Source organism: Myotis daubentonii, chromosome 16 (genome assembly GCF_963259705.1).
Source record: "Myotis daubentonii chromosome 16, mMyoDau2.1, whole genome shotgun sequence".
In the NCBI taxonomy this organism is placed as follows: Eukaryota; Metazoa; Chordata; class Mammalia; order Chiroptera; family Vespertilionidae; genus Myotis; species Myotis daubentonii.
The window spans coordinates 39,048,048-39,067,384 of NC_081855.1; the positions used below are offsets into that span (position 1 = coordinate 39,048,048).

The 19,337-nt window shown below is 44.7% G+C and overlaps 1 protein-coding gene across 4 annotated transcripts; it reads left to right on the forward strand.

The window, feature by feature from the left end:
* The first annotated feature begins 1,131 nt into the window (after nucleotides 1–1,131).
* Nucleotides 1,132–17,171, forward strand: MILR1 (mast cell immunoglobulin like receptor 1). Of its 4 annotated transcripts, none has more exons than XM_059669981.1 (9): nucleotides 1,134–1,459; nucleotides 2,931–3,200; nucleotides 4,469–4,747; nucleotides 7,847–7,954; nucleotides 10,761–10,850; nucleotides 11,718–11,771; nucleotides 11,899–11,958; nucleotides 12,572–12,652; nucleotides 16,654–17,171. In XM_059669981.1, the coding sequence occupies exons 1-8, from the start codon at nucleotides 1,372–1,374 to the stop codon at nucleotides 12,622–12,624; spliced, it is 1,002 nt and encodes a 333-aa protein (XP_059525964.1). In that variant the 5' UTR covers nucleotides 1,134–1,371; the 3' UTR covers nucleotides 12,625–12,652; nucleotides 16,654–17,171. The 4 variants fall into 4 exon arrangements, with proteins under 4 accessions (XP_059525965.1, XP_059525964.1, XP_059525963.1 ...); XM_059669980.1 differs by lacking the exon at nucleotides 16,654–17,171 and adding an exon at nucleotides 14,246–14,658 and having other exon boundaries at nucleotides 1,135–1,459; XM_059669983.1 differs by lacking the exon at nucleotides 16,654–17,171 and adding an exon at nucleotides 14,246–14,658 and having other exon boundaries at nucleotides 1,135–1,459; nucleotides 3,053–3,200.
* Nucleotides 17,172–19,337: the final 2,166 nt, after the last annotated feature.

The following is a 19,337-nucleotide window of genomic DNA, read 5'->3' on the forward strand; positions in this document are numbered from 1 at the left end:
CACAATGTGGAAATCACCATCAACCACTGAGTGCCGTCTTTCTTAGGAGAGTTGGTGCCCAGTAGGAGAGTTGACTGTCAGAAGGGAATTAGGGCCTTTTGCAAACTGAGGGCTACATAAGAGGATCTGCTTCCAGACAGTAGTGGCAGCTAGGGAAGAAGTAGGAGTGGCAGCAGCTGGCCCTGGCTCCGTTCAGACCCCAGTGGTGGCTAGGTGCGGGACTGGGAATGAATGATCACCATAGTTGATAGTAGAGGTTGGATAATGTCCTAGAGCAGGGGTGGGAAACCTTTTTTCTGCCAAGGGTCATTTGGATATTTATAACGTCATTCACAAGCCATACAAAATGATCAACTTAAACATTAGCCTGCTATATTTGGTCAAACATGTAATTAACTCACCCCTAATACCTCGGCAGGGCCAGACCAAATGATTTTGTGGGTCTTATGTAGCCCTCAGGCTGGACGTTCCCCACCCCTGTTCTAGAACAACCCATACCCGGGCAGGGGCCTGGCTTCCCCACAGAGAGGGCACCTGGCCACAGGAACGTGCGGGACCTACGAGGCCAACCCGGGGTGGCAACCAGAATCAGAAACCCAAGCGGCCCAGTCACAGTCCCCTCCACTTGGGAAGCCCCTCAGCACTTCCCAGGCCTCACTTCAGAGTGGGGACACCGGAATATGTGGTTTTATCTGTGTACACTTCACAGAGCCCGGAGAATTCTGGATCAGGTAGAAGTGAACCACAGTGCATTCTGGGATGTAAGTTAGAGACTCTGAGACCGCTGGGGTCCTTGTTAAAATTCAGAGTCCCAGGTTTCATCCCCAGTAAGTGTGGAATAGGGCCTAGGAATCTACATTTCACAAAATCATGCCATGCTTGTATATGTCTGCTCTAGATAGTCAATACTTGTTTCCCAAGACTAAAGCAAACTTCCATTAAGTTCCTTTTGAAACAGGCCAAATCCAAAGAGAGATGATCAGGTGGGTTTTCACAAAGACAACACAATAGTCATATTTTTACCACCACCACCACCACCACCCCCCCCCACACACACACACACAGTTCAACTTCCCTTCCAACCTGAGTTAGCGTAACCTCCTACATCTCTCTCTCTTCTTACAAGAATCATTGAGGAACACATGTTGGACAAGCCAACCAGTCGTATTATGCCAAAGCTTATGCAGACAACTGTGATCTGTATAACTTGGTCTAAAATAAGGAAGTTCTCTAAGTGACTCACCACTATGGTGCCACCACACCTCCTTTGGCCTCTTCTTCCATTTCATTCGGGAGAATTCGGAGCCATATGAAGACTAGGGCATTTTTCTTCTGTCACATCTAAGGCCTGTATCTCAAAACCAAACTGTGATGTGGAAAAAGAGTTTTTTTGTGTTTCTTTTCTCTCTTTTGACTCTAAAAGCAGAACTGGACTGTGAGACAATGAAAAAAACAAACAGTAAGTTTCATTTACTTCTCTCTCTTGTACTAAAACCGTCTTTACCAAAACAGTGGATGGTCAGCTTTAAACATGATCTTTCATGAATAAGTTTTTCTATGCTTTTAGATGAATAACCAGAGCAAAGTCTTTTCTATTACCTGCTGTTTAAAATGAAGTGATTTTAGGGAGGGGGTTGGAGTATCTTTTCTGAGACTCAGAGATAAATTATTGTGAATTGTTAGGAGTGATAATGGTAATTGGTATGTTCACAAAAGAGTCCTTATCTTTTAGCCATACAAACTACCAACATCCTCTAGCCAAAGATCACCAAGGATACACATGTAGTTGAACAAAGCTGATTTGGGGGAGAAAATGTATACCAATAAAATCATGGGATGTCTCAGCAGGAGGGTGATAGAAAGGTCTTATGATAAGATTTAGATCTGTGTTAGGTGGTTTGGAGAAAGATTCAAAGCAGTAGCCTCTACTCTGGATTGGATCCAATTAGAAAGTGGGAATAATGATATAATTGGGTATGTTAATAATTCTGATCTGTGTCCAGATATGATCATGGAGTTGTCTTGTTTTTGTCTTAATCCAACATGGTCATAGAGTGAGTGGCCTTGTTTGGTATTGGTATTCTAGCTGTGAGTGACAGGTCAGTTCCTAGCCAAGCCAGTCCCCTACTGTCAGGGGCTGTTTTTCTCTTTCTCAATACTGAAATTTATGGGTGCAATAACATGTGGTCTGGGATTTTCTTTAAAATAATGGAAAGGGGTGAGAGGCAGATGAGACAGGATGGACCATGAGTTGATCATTATTGAAGCTGGGTGATAGGCCCATGGGGGATCATTGTACTCTCTTCTCCACTATTATTTGAAAGTTCTTATTTCCCAAAATAAGAACTTTAAAATAAATAATGGACAAAACAAGCTACCAGACATAATGGTTGGTCATAGAACCTAGAACTTTAATATTTCTAAGTCAGCATAGCCAGTCTTTGCAGTGGTTCTCAACCTTCTGGCCCTTTAAATACAGTTCCTCATGTTGTGACCCAACCATAAAATTATTATTTTCGTTGCTACTTCATAACTGTAATGTTGCTACTGTTATGAATCATAATGTGAATATCTGATATGCAGGATGGTCTTAGGCGACCCCTGTGAAAGGGTTGTTCGACCGCCAAAGGGGTCACGACCCATAGGTTGAGAACCGCTGCTTTAGTGGGTCCACTTCAGGCTCTTACTGGCCAGAGAGATAGCAAGCGCAAAAAGGCTTGTCGAGGCCACCACCTCTCATTGGATGGGGCCTCTGTAGGCCCTGAGGCTTCCTCACACACTGATCAGCCAGGCTGTGTAGGCAAGAAACGCCCCCTTACGAAAGTTTGCCAAAACATTATCTCCACCACTTTGATCCACAAAATGTGACCAGACGGTTATTATCAAGGGACATTAACAAGAACTTTCTCTTGTGTTATTTTGTTTTCCAGAATTCATTTCTCCATATTTGCAATCAAAAACGAATATAGTCAGGAAGGGTCAAAATGTATCTCTAAGTTGTTCCCACCAGAACAAATCACTACAAATCACCTATTCTTTGTTTCGGGATAAGGATTACATGGGAACCCAGAATAGCAAAGGAAAACCTGTGATTTTTAACCTAAGCATCTCAGAAGCCCGTGATTCGGGGCCCTACCAATGCAAAGCCAACATTTCCAACTGTTCAACATACAGTCACAAGTTCAACTTCACAATTATGGGTAAGTAGAGCACTCATTCCATGGGGCCCTGTGACGGGTAGGACCCTTTCCTATTCTACAATGGACTCTCTGTTCCCCTTGCAAGCACTCACTCAAGAGCCTGAAAAGTATGTCACTGAGATCTTTATTCTTAACTAGAGGCCTGGTGCATGAATTCATGCACAGGTGGGGTCCGGCCGGCCCTCCCCAATTGGGGCAATTGGGCAGGGCTGGCGAGGGGAGGGGCCATAGGCGGTTGGCCAGCTGGCCCCGCCTCCCAATTGAACTCCCAGTAGAGGGGACAATATGCATATTAGCCTTCTATTAAATAGGATAATTCCATTTCACTTTCCTCCCAAAGACTTTTGGGCTATTTCAGATAATAATAGGCTGGTTATCTAAGACAAAAAGTCTTACTTCAACAATTTGGAAAATTATTGAAATCTTTTCTAGAGGCTTTACTCTCGGATTCCCATCCGGTAGGCAAAAATGCTTTTTCTCTGCAGATTCGAGTGAGAAGTCTGAGAATCAGTGTTGGGCCTGGTGACAAGGGTCTCCAAAGCCCTAGGCTTTGCCCACCTCTTCCCTTTGCAGTGACCACCCACCAGGTGCCCCATCAGCCCATGTTCTTCCTGCCCAACTACATCTTACTACTTCTATATTTTTCTCTCCCATCTTCCCACCCTAAGCCTCTCACAACCTAGCATTAATGGGCTCCTCTATGAAGATGACCTTGATAATAAACTCCTTGGAGAGAGGGTTTCCAGGTAATACATGTACAGTGTACCTGGATTCTTCTAAACATAGATGCCCTGATACTGGTCAAATCTTTGAGTGGTTCTCTAGATCTATGCTCTCCATTATGGTAGCCATTAGTCACACATGGCTATTTAAATTTAAATTCTAATTAATTAAAATTATATGGAATAAACAACTTAGTTCCTCAGTCTCCTTAGTCACATTTCAAGTGTTCAGTAGCCACAGGTGGCTGCCATATTAGACAACACAGACATAGAACATTTCCATCATTACCGAAAGTTCTCCTGGACGCTTCTGCTCTCGGTCAGTGGTTCTTAGCTTCTTAGATTATAACCGTTTTAACCATCTAATGATAGAGTGGTCACTGGCCTTTCCCACTGGGTGCAAGCTTCCTGACTTCTCAAGAAGGGTGTCATTCATCCCTGGGACCACACTGGGGAATAGAGTACGGGGGGTTCGATCCACATTTGTGGACTGAGTGAGTGAACCCAATCTGATTACCCCTGTAACAGGCACTTTCATTTTTCTAGATCCAGTGACCACTCCAGTGCTGAAAATTGTTCAAAAACAGACAAACCTTTATATAACACTACGCTGCATCTCCTTCAACGGTTCTCTGCCCATCAATTATACTTTCTTTGAAAAAGGCATCGCCTTATCACCAGTTATTTCCAAGCATGTAAGGGAGCCTGCTGAATTTAATTTAACCAAGAGCAACACTGGAGAAGGGAAAGAGTATCGTTGTGAAGCTAAAAACAGCCTGCCTGACAACGCAAGATACAGTTATCCCGCCACCATGCCTTCAACAAGTAAGGACTACCTGAGCTCTTTCAACAGGTCTGGATTTGCTTCCAGGAACTTCTGCCTGTCCACTTCCCACTTTGGCCACCTGCTTCCAAGTGCTTTTCCTTTGGTAGGGTCCATATGAACTGTAATGGGATTGCTTTCTACCATAAAAACAGAACAAAAAAAGTCATAGAAAAGCCTAGACACTGTGGCAGGAAGGGACCTTGCAATGAGACTTCCTGACTGGACCCTGCTTCTTGCCTTGACCTTCCACTGCCCGGGTTCTGAGCAATCACACTAGAATTTGCATCTCTCTTGGAGCTGCCAGGTCTCTTTTCTTTTGCTTTTTCGGTGACTTCTAACGCCTACTTGGCTATTTATTGCCCCACTGCTAACACTTGGTGAGTCTAGACTTTCAGTGCCACCCTTGGCTTGGGGCAAGAGGGGCCCCCGTCCCTTCCCTGGGTTTTGGAGGGTACTGCTCTGGTGCATCTTGGCCATGCACATTCCCACAAGCTGAGGAGTCCAGGGGGCCATGGGAAAATGCCCACCTGGACCCTCTATCCCCACTTTTTTACACCACACTCTTGGTACCTGGGTCCAAATTCCCTACCCAATCAGATCAGAACCCACCCACAGGGCCAGCACAAGTCTCTTTCCCAGTTCAGTCTCCCAAGGGTGGGCCACAGTGAGGATGTGAGCATTCCTGGATGCAAGCTAAGGGAGCTGCTTGTGGGGGTTGTGAATGGCTTCTGGACATGCAGGCCGGGGTCCACATGCATGCTAGGTCCCTTAGGGTGCAGGTCAGAGCCTGGGTGTGAAGGGGGTCAGGCTGGAACTGGGGCTGGCTCTCACCCATGCTGCCATGTTCCAGTACAGAACTCCAAGGAGCCTGATTATTCTAGATTCAAACCTGGCCAAAAGTTAGGTTAGCAAAGGCAATAGGCACACTTGGGCATTAACACTCCACCCAGACTCATCCTCAGAAGAGCCCACACGCTAGCCTTAAGTCCTAAAAAGTGAGGCAGACTGTGGGAGTCAGAACCCAGAAGCAGGCTTTTGCCCACAAATCACAGCCTTTCCGTCTACTAGCTGTGTGACCTTAGAAAGTCACTTAACCCTTTCTGAGCTTTACTCTACTCATTTGTAAAATGGGAGTGATACTAATAAGACAAGTAAGGCAATGCCTGTAAAGTGCTTAACTCAGTGTCTGACATCTACACTAATAAAAGAGAAACATGGTAATTGGCGTACGACCGCTACCCTTCCCATTGGCTAATCAGGGCAATATGCAAATTAACTGTCAGCCAAGATGGCGGCCGGCAGCCAGGCAGTTTGAAACTAACATGAGGCTTGTTTGCTTCAGTGACGGAGGACTCCAATGTTCCCCGCCAGCCGCTGCAGGACTCTGAGCCTGCAGTTTCAAACATTGTAACAAATATAGAAGGTAAACAAAACCCCAGAAACCAGCTTTCAGCTAGCCGGGATCTCAGACCTGGAGTTGATACAGAGTTTCGATTGTAGAACCTAAACAAACCAGATACCTGCTTTCAGGAGCGGAGGCCTAAGAGCTGGAGCCTCAGAGCTAAAGCTGGCTCAGAATAAAAAAGAAAAAAAGGAGCAGTTGGGAGCTTCAGTCCCAGCCTGAAAACAGCCCTCAGCCCCTCACCCAGACTGGCCAGGCACCCCAGTGGGGACCCCCACCTTGAAGGGTGTGTGACCAGCTGCAAACAGCCATCATCCCCTCATCCAGGCTGGCCAGGCACCCCAGTGGGGACCCCCACCCTGATCCAGGACACCTTTCAGGGCAAACCAGCCAGCCCCCACCCGTGCACCAGGCCGCTATTCTATATAGTAAAAGGGTAATATGCTTCCCAACACTGGGATCAGCAGAGTCACGAGGCCTCCCGGCACCGAGATCAGTGTGACAGGGGGCAGCACCCAAACCCCCTGATTGCCCTGCGGCTCTGTGTGTGACAGGGTGCGGCGCCCCAACCCACCCCCCACGGGCCCTGCTCTGTGTGTGATGGGGGGCAGAGCCACAACCTCCCTATCGGCCTTGCTCTGTTCGTGACAGGTGAAGGCGCCCCAACCCCCTGATCAGCCCTGCTCTGTGGGTGATAGAGGGCGGCGCCCCAACCCCTCCTCCTCCCACGGGCCCTGCTCTGTGTGTGATGGGGTAGAGCCATAACCTCCCCATCGGCCCTGCCCTGAGTGTGACAGTGGCGGCGCCCCAACCCCCTGATCCACCCTGCTCTGTGTGTGACAGGGGGCGGTGTGCCAACTCCCCTATTGGCCCTACTCTGTGAGTGACAGGGGGGAGCTCCTCAACCCCCTGATGGGCCCTGCTCTGTGAGTGACAGGGGGGAGCTCCTCAACCCCCTGATTGGCCCTGCTCTGTGCGTCACAGGGGGTGGCGCCACAACCTCCCCATCGACTCTGCCTTGAGTGTGACAGAAGGCGGTGCCCCAACCCCCCAATCGGCCCTACCCTGAGCGTGACTGAGGGTGGCATCGCAACCTCCCAATCTGCCCTGCTCTTTGCATGACAGGGGGCGGCGCCCCAACTCCCCAATCGGCCCTGCTCTGAGACCAACCAGGGGCTGCACCTAGGGATTGGGCCTGCCCTCTGCCACCCGGGAGCAGGCCTAAGCCAGCAGGTTGTTATCTCCCAAGGGGTCCCAGACTGCTAGAGGGCACAGGCCGGGCTGAGGGACTCCCCCTCCCCCCCGAGTGCACAAATTTTTGTGCACCGGGCCTCTAGTGTAGTTAATAATAAATGGTAGCTGTTTGGGTGTTGTAAATTACGCCAACATGACTAAGGGCTTTGTCCAATAAGTGACCAGGCCATTCTGAAGCTTATGACCCTAACATTGTAGCCACGATTTGGTCTGTTAAATACTGTGTTGTCTCCTTGTGTGACCCCTGTGGAAAATGCACTTGGTCATGACTTTAAGAACTTCACTGGGAGTTGCAGGTGTCCACAGCAGTGCAGGGCTAAGGTGCACAATACATGGGTTACCATGGGAGACAGCCGCAATCGCCCTTTCCAGAACAATTCACAGTCCACTGTCATTGAGAAAGAAAGCTGTGTGCTGACTGGTGAATGCTGTCTTCCTCCAGGTGGAGACAGCTGTCCACTCTGCCTGCCGCTACTGCTTCCGCTGTTATTACTGATGCTAATCATAATCCTACTTCTGGCATTTTGGATACGACAGAAATACAAAGCCAGTAAGTTCTATTTTCCATTGTTTTCCATGGGTTTTGGATACAGGCCGCAGGGGAGAAGGTGAGGAGGAAGGGAAAGAGGAATCAGAAATGGATGTGAAGAAATAAAAAGAGAAGAAAAAGCTGAGAAAGGGGAAAGGTAAATGAAACAGACTTGCTGTGGTTATTGGGTAAGAGCTTTTCTTATTTAGATTGCTCACCCGTGTGGGCCCTGTGTAGTCACACAAGGTCTGGGCTAAGAAGAGCCCCACACTTGGTTTAATGCTCCTTGGCTGTCACTGGATTGGAATGCTTAATACTTTTCTTTTTACTTTTTAAAATTACTTTTTAAAAATATATGTATTTTTGCCCTAACCGGTTTGGCTTAGTGGACAGAGCGTTGGCCTGCAGACTGAAAAGTCCCAGGTTTGATTCCAGTCAAGGTCATGTACCTTGGTTGTGGGCACATCCCCAGTGGGGAGGTGTGCAGGAGGCAGCTGATCAGATGTTTCTCTCTCCTCGATGTTTCTAATTCTATCCCTCTCCCTTCCTCTCTGTAAAAAGTCAATAAAATATATTTAAAAATATGTATTTTTATTGATTTCAGAGAGGAAGAGAGAGATAGAAACAACAGTGATGATAGAGAATCATTAATGGGCTGCCTCCTGCACACCCCCTATTGGGGATCAAATCTGCAACCCAGTCATATGTCCTGACCGGGAATCAAACTGTGACCTGGTTCATAGGTCGACACTCAACCACTGAGGGACACCGGCTCAACAAAATTACTTTTTAAATTGTGGTAAAATATATAAGACCATAAAATGTACCATCTTAATCAGGTTAAGTATACAGTTCAGAGGCATCGAGTACTCTCATTGTTGTGCAACCAGCACCACCATCTATCCCCAGCACTTTTCTCATCTTGTAAAATTGAAACTCTGCCCCCATCAAACACTAACTCACCAGTCACTTCCCCCTCCTCCTAGTCCCGGGCCACTAACATTCTGCTTGTCTACTCTAGGGAGGACCTTATATATAAATGGAATCATAGAGAATCTGTCCTTTTGTAACTAGTTTATGTTACTAGCATAATGTCCTCAAGGCTCATCCAGGTTGTGCTCTTGGGTTATTCCACCTTTGGGCTATCGTGAATAGTGTGCTATGAACATAAGTATATAAATATTAATAATTTTTAACAAGAGGCCTCACATTTTTACTTTGCCCCGAGCCCTGCAAATGACAGAGCGGTCCTGAGTGCCAACTCCTCGAAGGCAAAAGCTTTGTCCTGTATTTTTCAGCCGCTCGGAGGACACCCCGTACATGAAGACAAACACGAGCAGCCTTCCTCTCTGCTCCACCTTAAGTGCTGTGTCAATCCCTCGCCTTATGGCTAACTCTAGTTAAGATTTCAAAATGGCCTTTTCATTGGGCACACAACTGTAGAGGAATATGGAGATCTGCACAAAAGACACTTTGTGTCTCAGCACTGGCACCCACCAGTGAACCTGCCTGAGCCCCAGCATTCTGACCTGTAGAATGGGGTCGCGGGAGAAACTGTCACAACTGGGGAGAGAACTAAGCGATAAATGTTAGGCTCCAGCGCCTCCTCCACCTCTGGATTATAATTCAGAGAAGTCAGGGACTCAGTTGGTATGAAACTTGAAAATAGATCTCAAGCCCCCGCTGGTTTGGCTCATTGGATAGAGCGTCGGCCTGCGGACTGAAGGGTCCCTGGTTCAATTCTGGTCAAGGTCACATGCCTGGGTTACAGGCTCGATCCCCAATAGGGGGTGTGCAGGAGGCAGCTTATCAATGATTCTCTCTCATCATTGATGTTTCTATCTCTCTCCCTCTCCTTTCCTCTCTGAAATCAATGAAAAATATATTTATTTTAAAAATATATACATATTAAAAAGCAGATGTCAAAATGTATACACCTCATACACTTTTTTTTCTTTTTTACACACACATCTCATATGTGTGTGTTTTCTCCTCACCGGAGGATATGTTTTTTATTGATTTAGAGAGAAAGGGAAAGAGAGAGGGAAAAAAACACTGATATGATAGAGAAATATCGATCAGTTGCCTCCCATACACGACACTCCAACCAACTGAACCATCCAGCCAAGGCAGACATCTCATACATTTTTAAAACCTGTCTCCCTTCTTACAAAAAAGCCTAGAGATTTGCAAAAGTGGAATTAATATTCTTTGAGTACTGGCCTCAGCTAAAGAGAACTCAGCTGGGTAATTTACTATCTCCTGCAGATATTACAAAGCTTTTGACAGACTGTGCTTTTCAGCGAAGGAAAGAAAATGTGGCCCTAACCGGTTTGGCTCAGTGGATAGAGCGTCGGCCTGAGGACTGAAGGGTCCCAGGTTCTATTCGGGTCAAGGGCATGTACCTTGGTTGCAGGCACATCCCCAGTAGGGGGTGTGCAGGAGGCAGCTAATCGATGTTTCTCTCTGGAAGTTAGAGTTTCTAACTCTCTATCCCTCTCCCTTCCTCTGTGTAAAAAAATCAATAAAATATATATATTTTTAAATAAGTAAGAAAATGTGTCTCTGGCCATCTCAAGCATAATCTGATAGGCAAAGGATGTCACTTGCTGAGCTGGGAGAATAAATCAGGAGGGTTCTTGGCTTGGGAAAGCAGGTACAATGGACACCTTGCTGAGTCCACATTTTTCCTTTAATAGATAACAAGGCCATTGGAGCAGCTCATTCTTTGTTTCAGAACTTTGGGGAATTCTACTCCTTGGCAGAGGAGATCAGAAAAATGTGGCTGGATTGGTTTAATTTAATTAATTCTGCACAATTTACACAGGAAAAGCTATGAGAGATAAGGCACCCAGAGACTATGGAAATACACCCATAGAAGTTGGAATATATGCAAATGTCCATGAAAATCAAGCAGGTAAGATAACTTTTGAGGTATTTTCATTGGTTTGGTTGGTTGGTTTTCATCTTATATTTTTAAGGTCATACAGATGTTTCCTTCCCACCCCTGATGCCCAGTCCCACTTTCCAGGGACAATAACCAGTTTTTAAAATCTTTCTACAGATAGTCTATGCGTATGCTGACATCTAAACACATGGCAGAAATGGCAGCATGTCACAGAGAGGCTATTCTACATCTTGATTTTTTTTCCACTTAAGAACATACCTCAGAAATTTTTTTATATCAGTTTGGAATGATCTTCACTGTGCCCCAAATCCCTTTATGATCACTTTTTAAATATATACATATTTCAGAAAGGGAAGGAGAGGGAGAGAGAGAGAGAGAAAAAAAACCATCAAGGATGAGAGAGAATCATTGATTGGCTGCCTTCTGCACGCCCCCACACTGGGGATTGAGCCTGCAACCCAGGCAGGTGCCCCAACCGGGAATCAAACCATTACCTCCTGTTTCACAGGTCAATGCTCAACCACTGAGCCACGTGGCTAGGCACTTTTTTTTTTTTAATTGATTTTAGAGAGAGAGGAAGGGAGAGGGAGAGAGATAGAAACATTGATTTGCTGCCTCCTGTAGGCCCCCTACTGGGAACTTAGCCCTGACCTGGAATTGAACTGGTACCTCTTGGTGCATGGGGCGATGGTCAACCAATTGAGCCACACTGACTGGGCTATGATCACCTCTCAAAGCAGCCATCATACACTGCTTTACGGTAAAAAGACCCACAGCCTTGGCCAACAAGAACAAATCCAGTAAACACCTGGATGTACCTGCCCTGTGCAACATAAACGGCCCTAACTCCCAATTTATGTCATTCCCATTTTACAGATGAGCCTGTGCCAGGCTCAGTACCAAGACAGTGTGTGTCCACAGCCCAAGATGGTAAGCACTCTCTGCCAAGTCCAGAGGCTACATGCCATTGCGAGGGCAGCTAGCTGAGCCACTGCCCTCGAGTGACCAGAGATTCCATTTGTAGGCCCAATAACTCTGTTTCTTGTCTTTTGCCCAGAAACTGAACATTCTCATGAGATACATTATGCCACCCCCATGTTCCTGGAGGTGATACCAGGTGAGCCACAGTTTGGGATAAGAGATACTATTGAATGAGACAGCGGTCCCTGTGAGGCCACCATATTCCAGGACTCTAGGAGCCCAAAAACGGGGTGGATGGGGACCACATGCACACCCAGGAGACCAAGAGTAATCAGTATCACGATGGGACAGAGAGAGTATCACATAAAACATCGAGAGGAGGATGCAGGGGCACTTCGAACCCATTTTCAATAACAAATTACTTGAAAAAGGTGAAGGGATTAAGAAGTACAAATTGGTAGTTACAAAATAATCATGCAGATGTAAAGTATAGAGAATAGAGACAGTAATATTATAATAACTATGTCTGGTGTCAGGTGGCTACTAGAAATATCAGGAGAACACAATGTAAAGTATATGATTATCTAACCACTGTGCTATATACCTAAACCTAGTACAAAATAATATTAAATGTAAACTGTAATTGAAAAATAATTTTATTTTTAAATAAAAATTTACTTTGATATAGTCCAGGAAAAAAAGTTAATATTTGTTTGTCATTTCACCTTGCTATTAAAATAAAAAAATTTATGCGACTCTATGGGTATATATTCTAATTTTACTAAATCATTTCTTCTTTTATATTTCAGAAGCCCATAATGATAATAAAACTGGATGTGTCTATGCTGAACTCAGCTTATGAAATTTAAAGATACAAACTACATCTCAGGGTAAGATAATTTTTACAAAGCTGATTTACATGAAGAAAAAGCAAACTTGATTGACACTTTAAATATGTTTGTATTGGTTTCAGAGAGGAAGGGAGAGGGAGACATATAGAAACATCAATGATGAGAGAGAATCATTGATCAGCTGACTCCGCACTGGGGATTGAGCCCACAACCCAGGCATTTGCCCTGACCAGGAATTGAACCATGACCTCTAGTTAATAGGTTGATGTTCAACCACTGAGCCACACCGGCTGGGCTTGATTGACACTTTAAAACATCTCTCTTGCCCAGCTGGTGTGGCTCAGCAAATGAGCCTCCACCTATGAATCAGGAGGTCACGGTTTAATTCCAGTCAGAGCACATGACCAGGTTGTAGGCTCGATCCCCAGTAGGGGGCATGTAGGAGACAGCCGATTAATGATTCTCTCTCATTGATATTTCTATCTCTCCCTCTCTGAAATCAATTTTTTTAAAAAATGTCTTCCTGGAGTATTATGCTAAGTGAAATAAGTCAGTCAGAGAAAGATATCCCATGATCTCACTCATATGTGGAATCTCAGTAACAAAATAAACTAATGCATGGAGTGGATCCAGAGACTCCAAGACTGGAACAGAGTGCGGAATCTTGGAGGGAAGGTGGGGGAGGGGGAGTAGGTGGGAGATAATCAACCAAGGACCCTGTATGCATATAGGCATGGCCCATGGACCAAAAAAAAAATGTCTCTCCTGGTTACCTACAGTGAATCACTGATTTTTATGATTAAACACTATCCCTGTGGCACATTCAGGTACTGCCAATCTTGTCATCAGACAACAGCTTTGTCAGGTGGGATCCTGACTGGTGACAGTTCTTAAATGCTTTTGCTATTTTTAGGCATGAACCGTTCTCCCCATTTCCACATCACTTAAAAAAGAATAACTGTTAGGCCACTGTGCTTTTCATAAATGCATCCTGAAAACATTATGGTCATCTTTCTGGTTTCCCTGGCCCCGTGCCCATTAAAGCAAAAACACAAAGGTCTGAATTCTAAAACAAAAAACAGTGACCTTGAAAATGTGTCTGAGGAAAACAGTGCCTGCAGTCACCATGAAAGGCAGGCAAGATTACTTAACAAGTACGTGCTTGTTACTCACTGCCATTGAAACTTGTTCTCAGATTTTCAGAGGCTGCAAACATTTTTATATTTTTATTTATTTCAGAGAGGGAGAGATAGAAACATCAGTGATGAGAGAGAATCATTGATAAGCTCCCTCCTACATGCCCTTACTGGGGATTGAGCCCCCATCCGGGCATATGCCCTGACCAAAATCAAACCAGTGACCTCTTGGTTCTTGGGTCAAGGCTCAACCGCTGAGCCACACCAGGTTAGGCTGCAAAAATATTTATATTGATTTTTCAGGGATTTTCTCAGTCCTCAAGACTGAGCTAATGTCAAAGGCATGCCTATATGTGTTGCATATCCAATCAGTGTTCTGTGGAGAGAACAGCCCAGAGTTGAGTTGGTGGAGAAGAAAGAATGGATTAGTTTTCTAGGACTGTGGTAACCAATTATCATTAACTGGTGAATTAAAACAGAAATTTTTTTCTCACAGTTCTGGAGGCCAGAAATCCAAAATCAAGGTGTCAGCAGGCCCACACTCCCTCCAAAGCTATATGGGAGAATCCTTGCCTGCCTCTCCGTATCTGGTGGTTCCTTGTGGTTCTTGGTTCGTGGCAGCATCACTCCAATCTCTGCCTCTGTCTTCACGTGGCCTCTGCGATTCTCTTATAGAAAAACTGGTCACAAGATTTAGGAACCACCTGGATAATCCAGAATGACCTCATCTTAAAATCCTTAACCTAATTTCATCTGCAAACACTTTTTCCAAATAAGGTGACATTCACAGGTTCCAGGAGTTAGGACTTGGACATATGTTTTTGGGGAGTCACTATTCAGCCCACTATAGGGGACAAATGAGAGAGAAATAAAACCTATGTCATGGAGCTTCTGTGAGAGTCAATTCAGGCTTCTTTTTTTTTTTTTATTGATTTTTTACAGAGAGGAAGGGAGATAGTCAGAAACATCGATGAGAGAGAAACATCGATCAGCTGCCTCCTGCACATCTCCTACTGGGGATATGCCCGCAACCAAGGTACATGCCCTTGACCGGAATCGAACCTGGGACCTTTCATTCCGCAGGCTGACACTCTATCCACTGAGCCAAACCGGTTTTGGCCAATTCAGGCTTCTTCACGTCTTAACCTGAGCTCCTTCCTGAAGCAGAGCTGAGACAAGGCATGGGTGCAAGTTGTTTATATGGGAGGTGATCCCAGGGAGCAGGAGAGTTCAGGGAGAGAGAAACAGGGAAGGAAAAGAAGGCAACACAAAGGGCAGGGAAGGGCTACATCTACACAATGGAATACTATGCCGCTATAAAAAAGAAGGAACTTTTACCATTTGCAACAGCATGGATGGAACTGGAGAGCATTATGCTAAGCGAAATAAGCCAGTCAGAGAAAGATAAATATCACATGATCTCACTTATATGTGGGATATAATGATCAACATAATGTGATGAACAAAAATAAATCCAGAGACAAATGGCAGGGGAGGTGGGGAATTAGAGAGCAACAAAAGGACTTGGATGCATGCATATTATTAACATGACCAATGGACAGACACTGGGGCGGTGGGGGCTTGCCCTGGGTGGGAATGGCTTGGGGTGGGGGGGAGTCAATGGGGAGAGGAGGAGACATATCTAAAACGTTAGACTATAAAAAAAAAAAGGGTAGGGAGGGGCTAGCAAATGAGTGACCATACTGGTAACTGGATTTGGTCCTATCTAGACCTCCCAAGGTCTTGAAGTGCAGAATGCTGCTGGATTCCACAGCTTGCCCTCAAACTATCAATAGCCTCTCATTTTGTCCTTGCAAAGCTTCTAAAGCAGTTAGTAAAGCCAACCAACACCACCATCCATATAATTACCATTGCCCTGTGTCTTCCAAGTGCTAGAACTATTGCATAACCTAGTGCTCACTATCTACTTCTGCAGTGGAAAATCTTAGTAAGTATGAAGCTATGGTGTATAAGGGTTATCACCACTCCCCTTACTTCCATCCAGGAAGTAATTCCCTTTCCCAGGGCTGATTTCTAGGACCTTCTAATACCCTGTCTTATCCTGGGCTAGCCCTGAAGGCAGGGCCTGAGATAAGATCTTCTGGCAAGCCCTGGCCAGTGTTGCTCAGTTGCTTAAGCATTATCCTAAGGATTAAGAGTTTGCTGGTTCGATTCCCAGTCAGGGCACATGCCCCGGTTGTGGGCTCAATCCTCGGTAGGGGGTGTGTAGGAGGCATGTAATCGATGTTTCCCTCTCTTATCAATGTTTCTCTCCCTTCCTTGATCTATAAAAATCAATAAAAATATATTTTTTAAAAAGACCTTTCGGGCAAATAATTTATTTGTGAGGAAACAGGCATGAGGGACTGGAGGAAAAGCTAGTCCAAGGATGTATTGCTGTGTTGAGCACTGCTGTGGGCCACTGGGGCTTGATCCCACTGGAACCTGCTGAGGAATGAAAAAGGTGTCTCTCAGAATTGTCCACTTGAGGAACATAGTGAGAAGCATGTATCCATTGGCTGAGGGCCACCCCAGGAGGTGAGGCACCCACTACCCCCGCCCCCCAGCCTGACTTCTGGGCTATGCATGTGGGCATTCCAAGCAGTCTTCCATTAGTGTCTCACCCAGGACACTGGGAAGACCCAGGGCAGAAAAGGAGTGGTATGTGTTGTACATTTGAAGCATGAAACTGTCAACACAAAGTGAGTGAAGTCACAGATGCAGCTGGAGTAGGAGGTGAGGCCCAGAGGATGTGACACAGGACACAGAGGCGGCTGTTATGCCATCTCTCAAACAACCTTAAGGACAATAACGATCATGTGTTGAGCATGTAGAAGGTTCCAGGTACTTCAGTGCTTCCTGCACTTATCCTCATGTAATCCTCAAAACCCCCTCCTCCCCCAGCTCCACCTCAGCCCTGCACAGACATCAGCAACCCCTGCCATGTGCCACCCACCATGGCTTCTGGATTGAATTGTGTAGGAAGGGAAGAAGAAAAGGAAGAGGAGAACCTACTGGATTTTCATTTCAGTACCTACTTTTTTCCATGTCCAGAAGTTTCACTTTGATTCTTTTACAAATCCACCAATCTTTTCTTTTTTTTTTTTTTTAAATATATTTTATTGATTTTTTACAGAGAGGAAGGGAGAGAGATAGAGAGTTAGAAACATCGATGAGAGAGAAACATCGATCAGCTGCCTCCTGCACATCTCCCACTGGGGATATGCCCGCAACCCAGGTACATGCCCTTGACTGGAATCGAACCTGGGACCTTTCAGTCTGCAGGCCGACGCTCTATCCACTGAGCCAAACCAGTTTCGGCTCCACCAATCTTTTCAATATTTTTTGTTGTGAATTACAGCACACATTATATGGAGATGAATAAAAATATATATGCAGTTTAATAAATTATATCAAGTGAACACTAGTGATGAAATGTCACCAGCATCCCAGAAACCCTTGGCAGGTCTCTTCCCAATCACAACCTCACCTCCCCAACTTAACTACTACTCTTTTATGGGATATTTAGGTGATTGTGAGTTTGGGGCTGTTACAAATAATGGGGCTATGCCTGCTTGGCGTGGCTCAGTGGGTGAGCATTGACCTGTGAATCAGGAAGTCACAGTTTGATTCCTCATCAGGGTACATGCCTGGGTTTCGGGTTCAATCCCCAGTAGGGGGCGTGCAGAAGGCAGCTGATCAATGATTCTCTCTCATCATTGATGTTTCTCTCTCTCTCCCTCTCCCTTCTCTGAAATCAATAAAAAGATATATTTTTTTAAAAAGATAAAAAAATGAGGCTATGACTACTCTTATTGCATGTCTCCTGGTTCCCATGCGCATGCAATCATGTTGAATATACGTACGAATGGGTCATGAGGTATGTTTATCTCCAGTATAAGCAGACAAAGCCACACTATTTTCTTTCCTTTTTTTAACTTTTAATTAGAGCATTGTTGGATTTTAATATTCATCTTTAGTAATTTTATTTGGAATGCACACATGAAGTGTTTTTTGATAAAGACAGATTTTTCTTTTTTAAAAAAAAAATATTTGTATTGATTTCAGAGAGGAAGAAGAGGGAGAGGGAGATAGAAACATCCATGATGAGAAAGAATCATGAATTGAATTGGCTGCCTCCTGCAAGTCCCCTACTGGGGATTGAGCCCACAACCCGGGCACGTGCCCTTGACTGGAATCAAACCTGGGACCTTTCAGTTTGCAGGCTGATGCTCGCCACTGAGCCAAACTGACTAGAGCCACACTATTTTCCAAAGTGGTTCTATGTTGCCTGAGATAGCATTCTATGATCAGACACCATGAATACAATCCTCCTGTGAAGGCTAAAGTCCCTAAGACAAAGTATCTGAATAAAAGTACCTTTGGGGAGAACTAAGATTGTCTTCAGAAAAATCACTTGTAAAAAATAAACTTTTAAGTTTCTCATAGTTACATTAAAACAAAGTATTGAACCTCAAACTACAAAAATAAAATTGAAAATTTTAGATAGACATATGATGGTAATATTGGTCTTTCAATTCTGAGACTGCTGTGATTACTATGAGACAAAGCAAATGAGCATGGCATGGCATTCCAGTATCCTCAACATTCTTGAGAACTGGGATTCTTGTCATGAGAGGAGATACAACGTATGATAGAAGAGTTAAGTAAAAACCCTAAAGTGCTAAAGAGGCACGAAGGGACTTTTTCTCAGTGATGGAAATGTTCTATATTGTCATTATGGTGGTGGATACACATTTCTCAAAACCTGTATTTGTACCTTTAAAATAGGTCAATTGATTGTATGTAAATTATATTAATAAAGTTGATTTAAAAACACACACATTTTGCAATCCTGAATTTAAATTGAAAATATCAGTGTGGCCTTAGCCATTTTGGCTCAGTGGATAGAGTGCCGGCCTGTGGACCAAAGGGTCCCGGGTTCGATTCCGATCAAGAGCACATACTGTGGTTGCAGGCTCCTCCCTGGTTGGGGCACGTGCAGGAGGCAACCAATCGAGGTGTTTCTCTCACATCGATATTTCTGTCTTTCCTTCTCTCTTCAACTCTCTCTAAAAATCAATGGAAAAATGTCCTTGGGTGAGGATTAAAAAAAAAAGAAAGTAAGAAAATATCAGTGTGAATTCATTAATTTTTTCATTTGTGGGGAAATGCACACACACACAGATTTGTTTGCTAGCTCTAAACACTGAAAAGGCATCCAATTTAGCATCCAAAAAATTAACTTTAAAGGTGATGAATCCAACATTTATCCCAAACTTTTTCCATACCTCTAAGCCAGTGGTTCTCAACCTTCCTAATGCCACGACCCTTTATTACAGTTCCTCATGTTGTGGTGACCCCCAATTTCATTGTTACAAATTGAACATAATTAAAGCATAGTGATTAATCACAAAAACAATATGTAATTATATATGTGTTTTCTGATGGTCTTAGGCGACCCCTGTGAAAGGGTCATTCGACCCCCAAAGGGGTTGCGACCCACAGGTTGAGAACCGCTGCAGTCTAAGCAAACAGTAGATGAAACATTCTCCTTTATAGAATTACTAGAGGCCCAGTGCACAAAA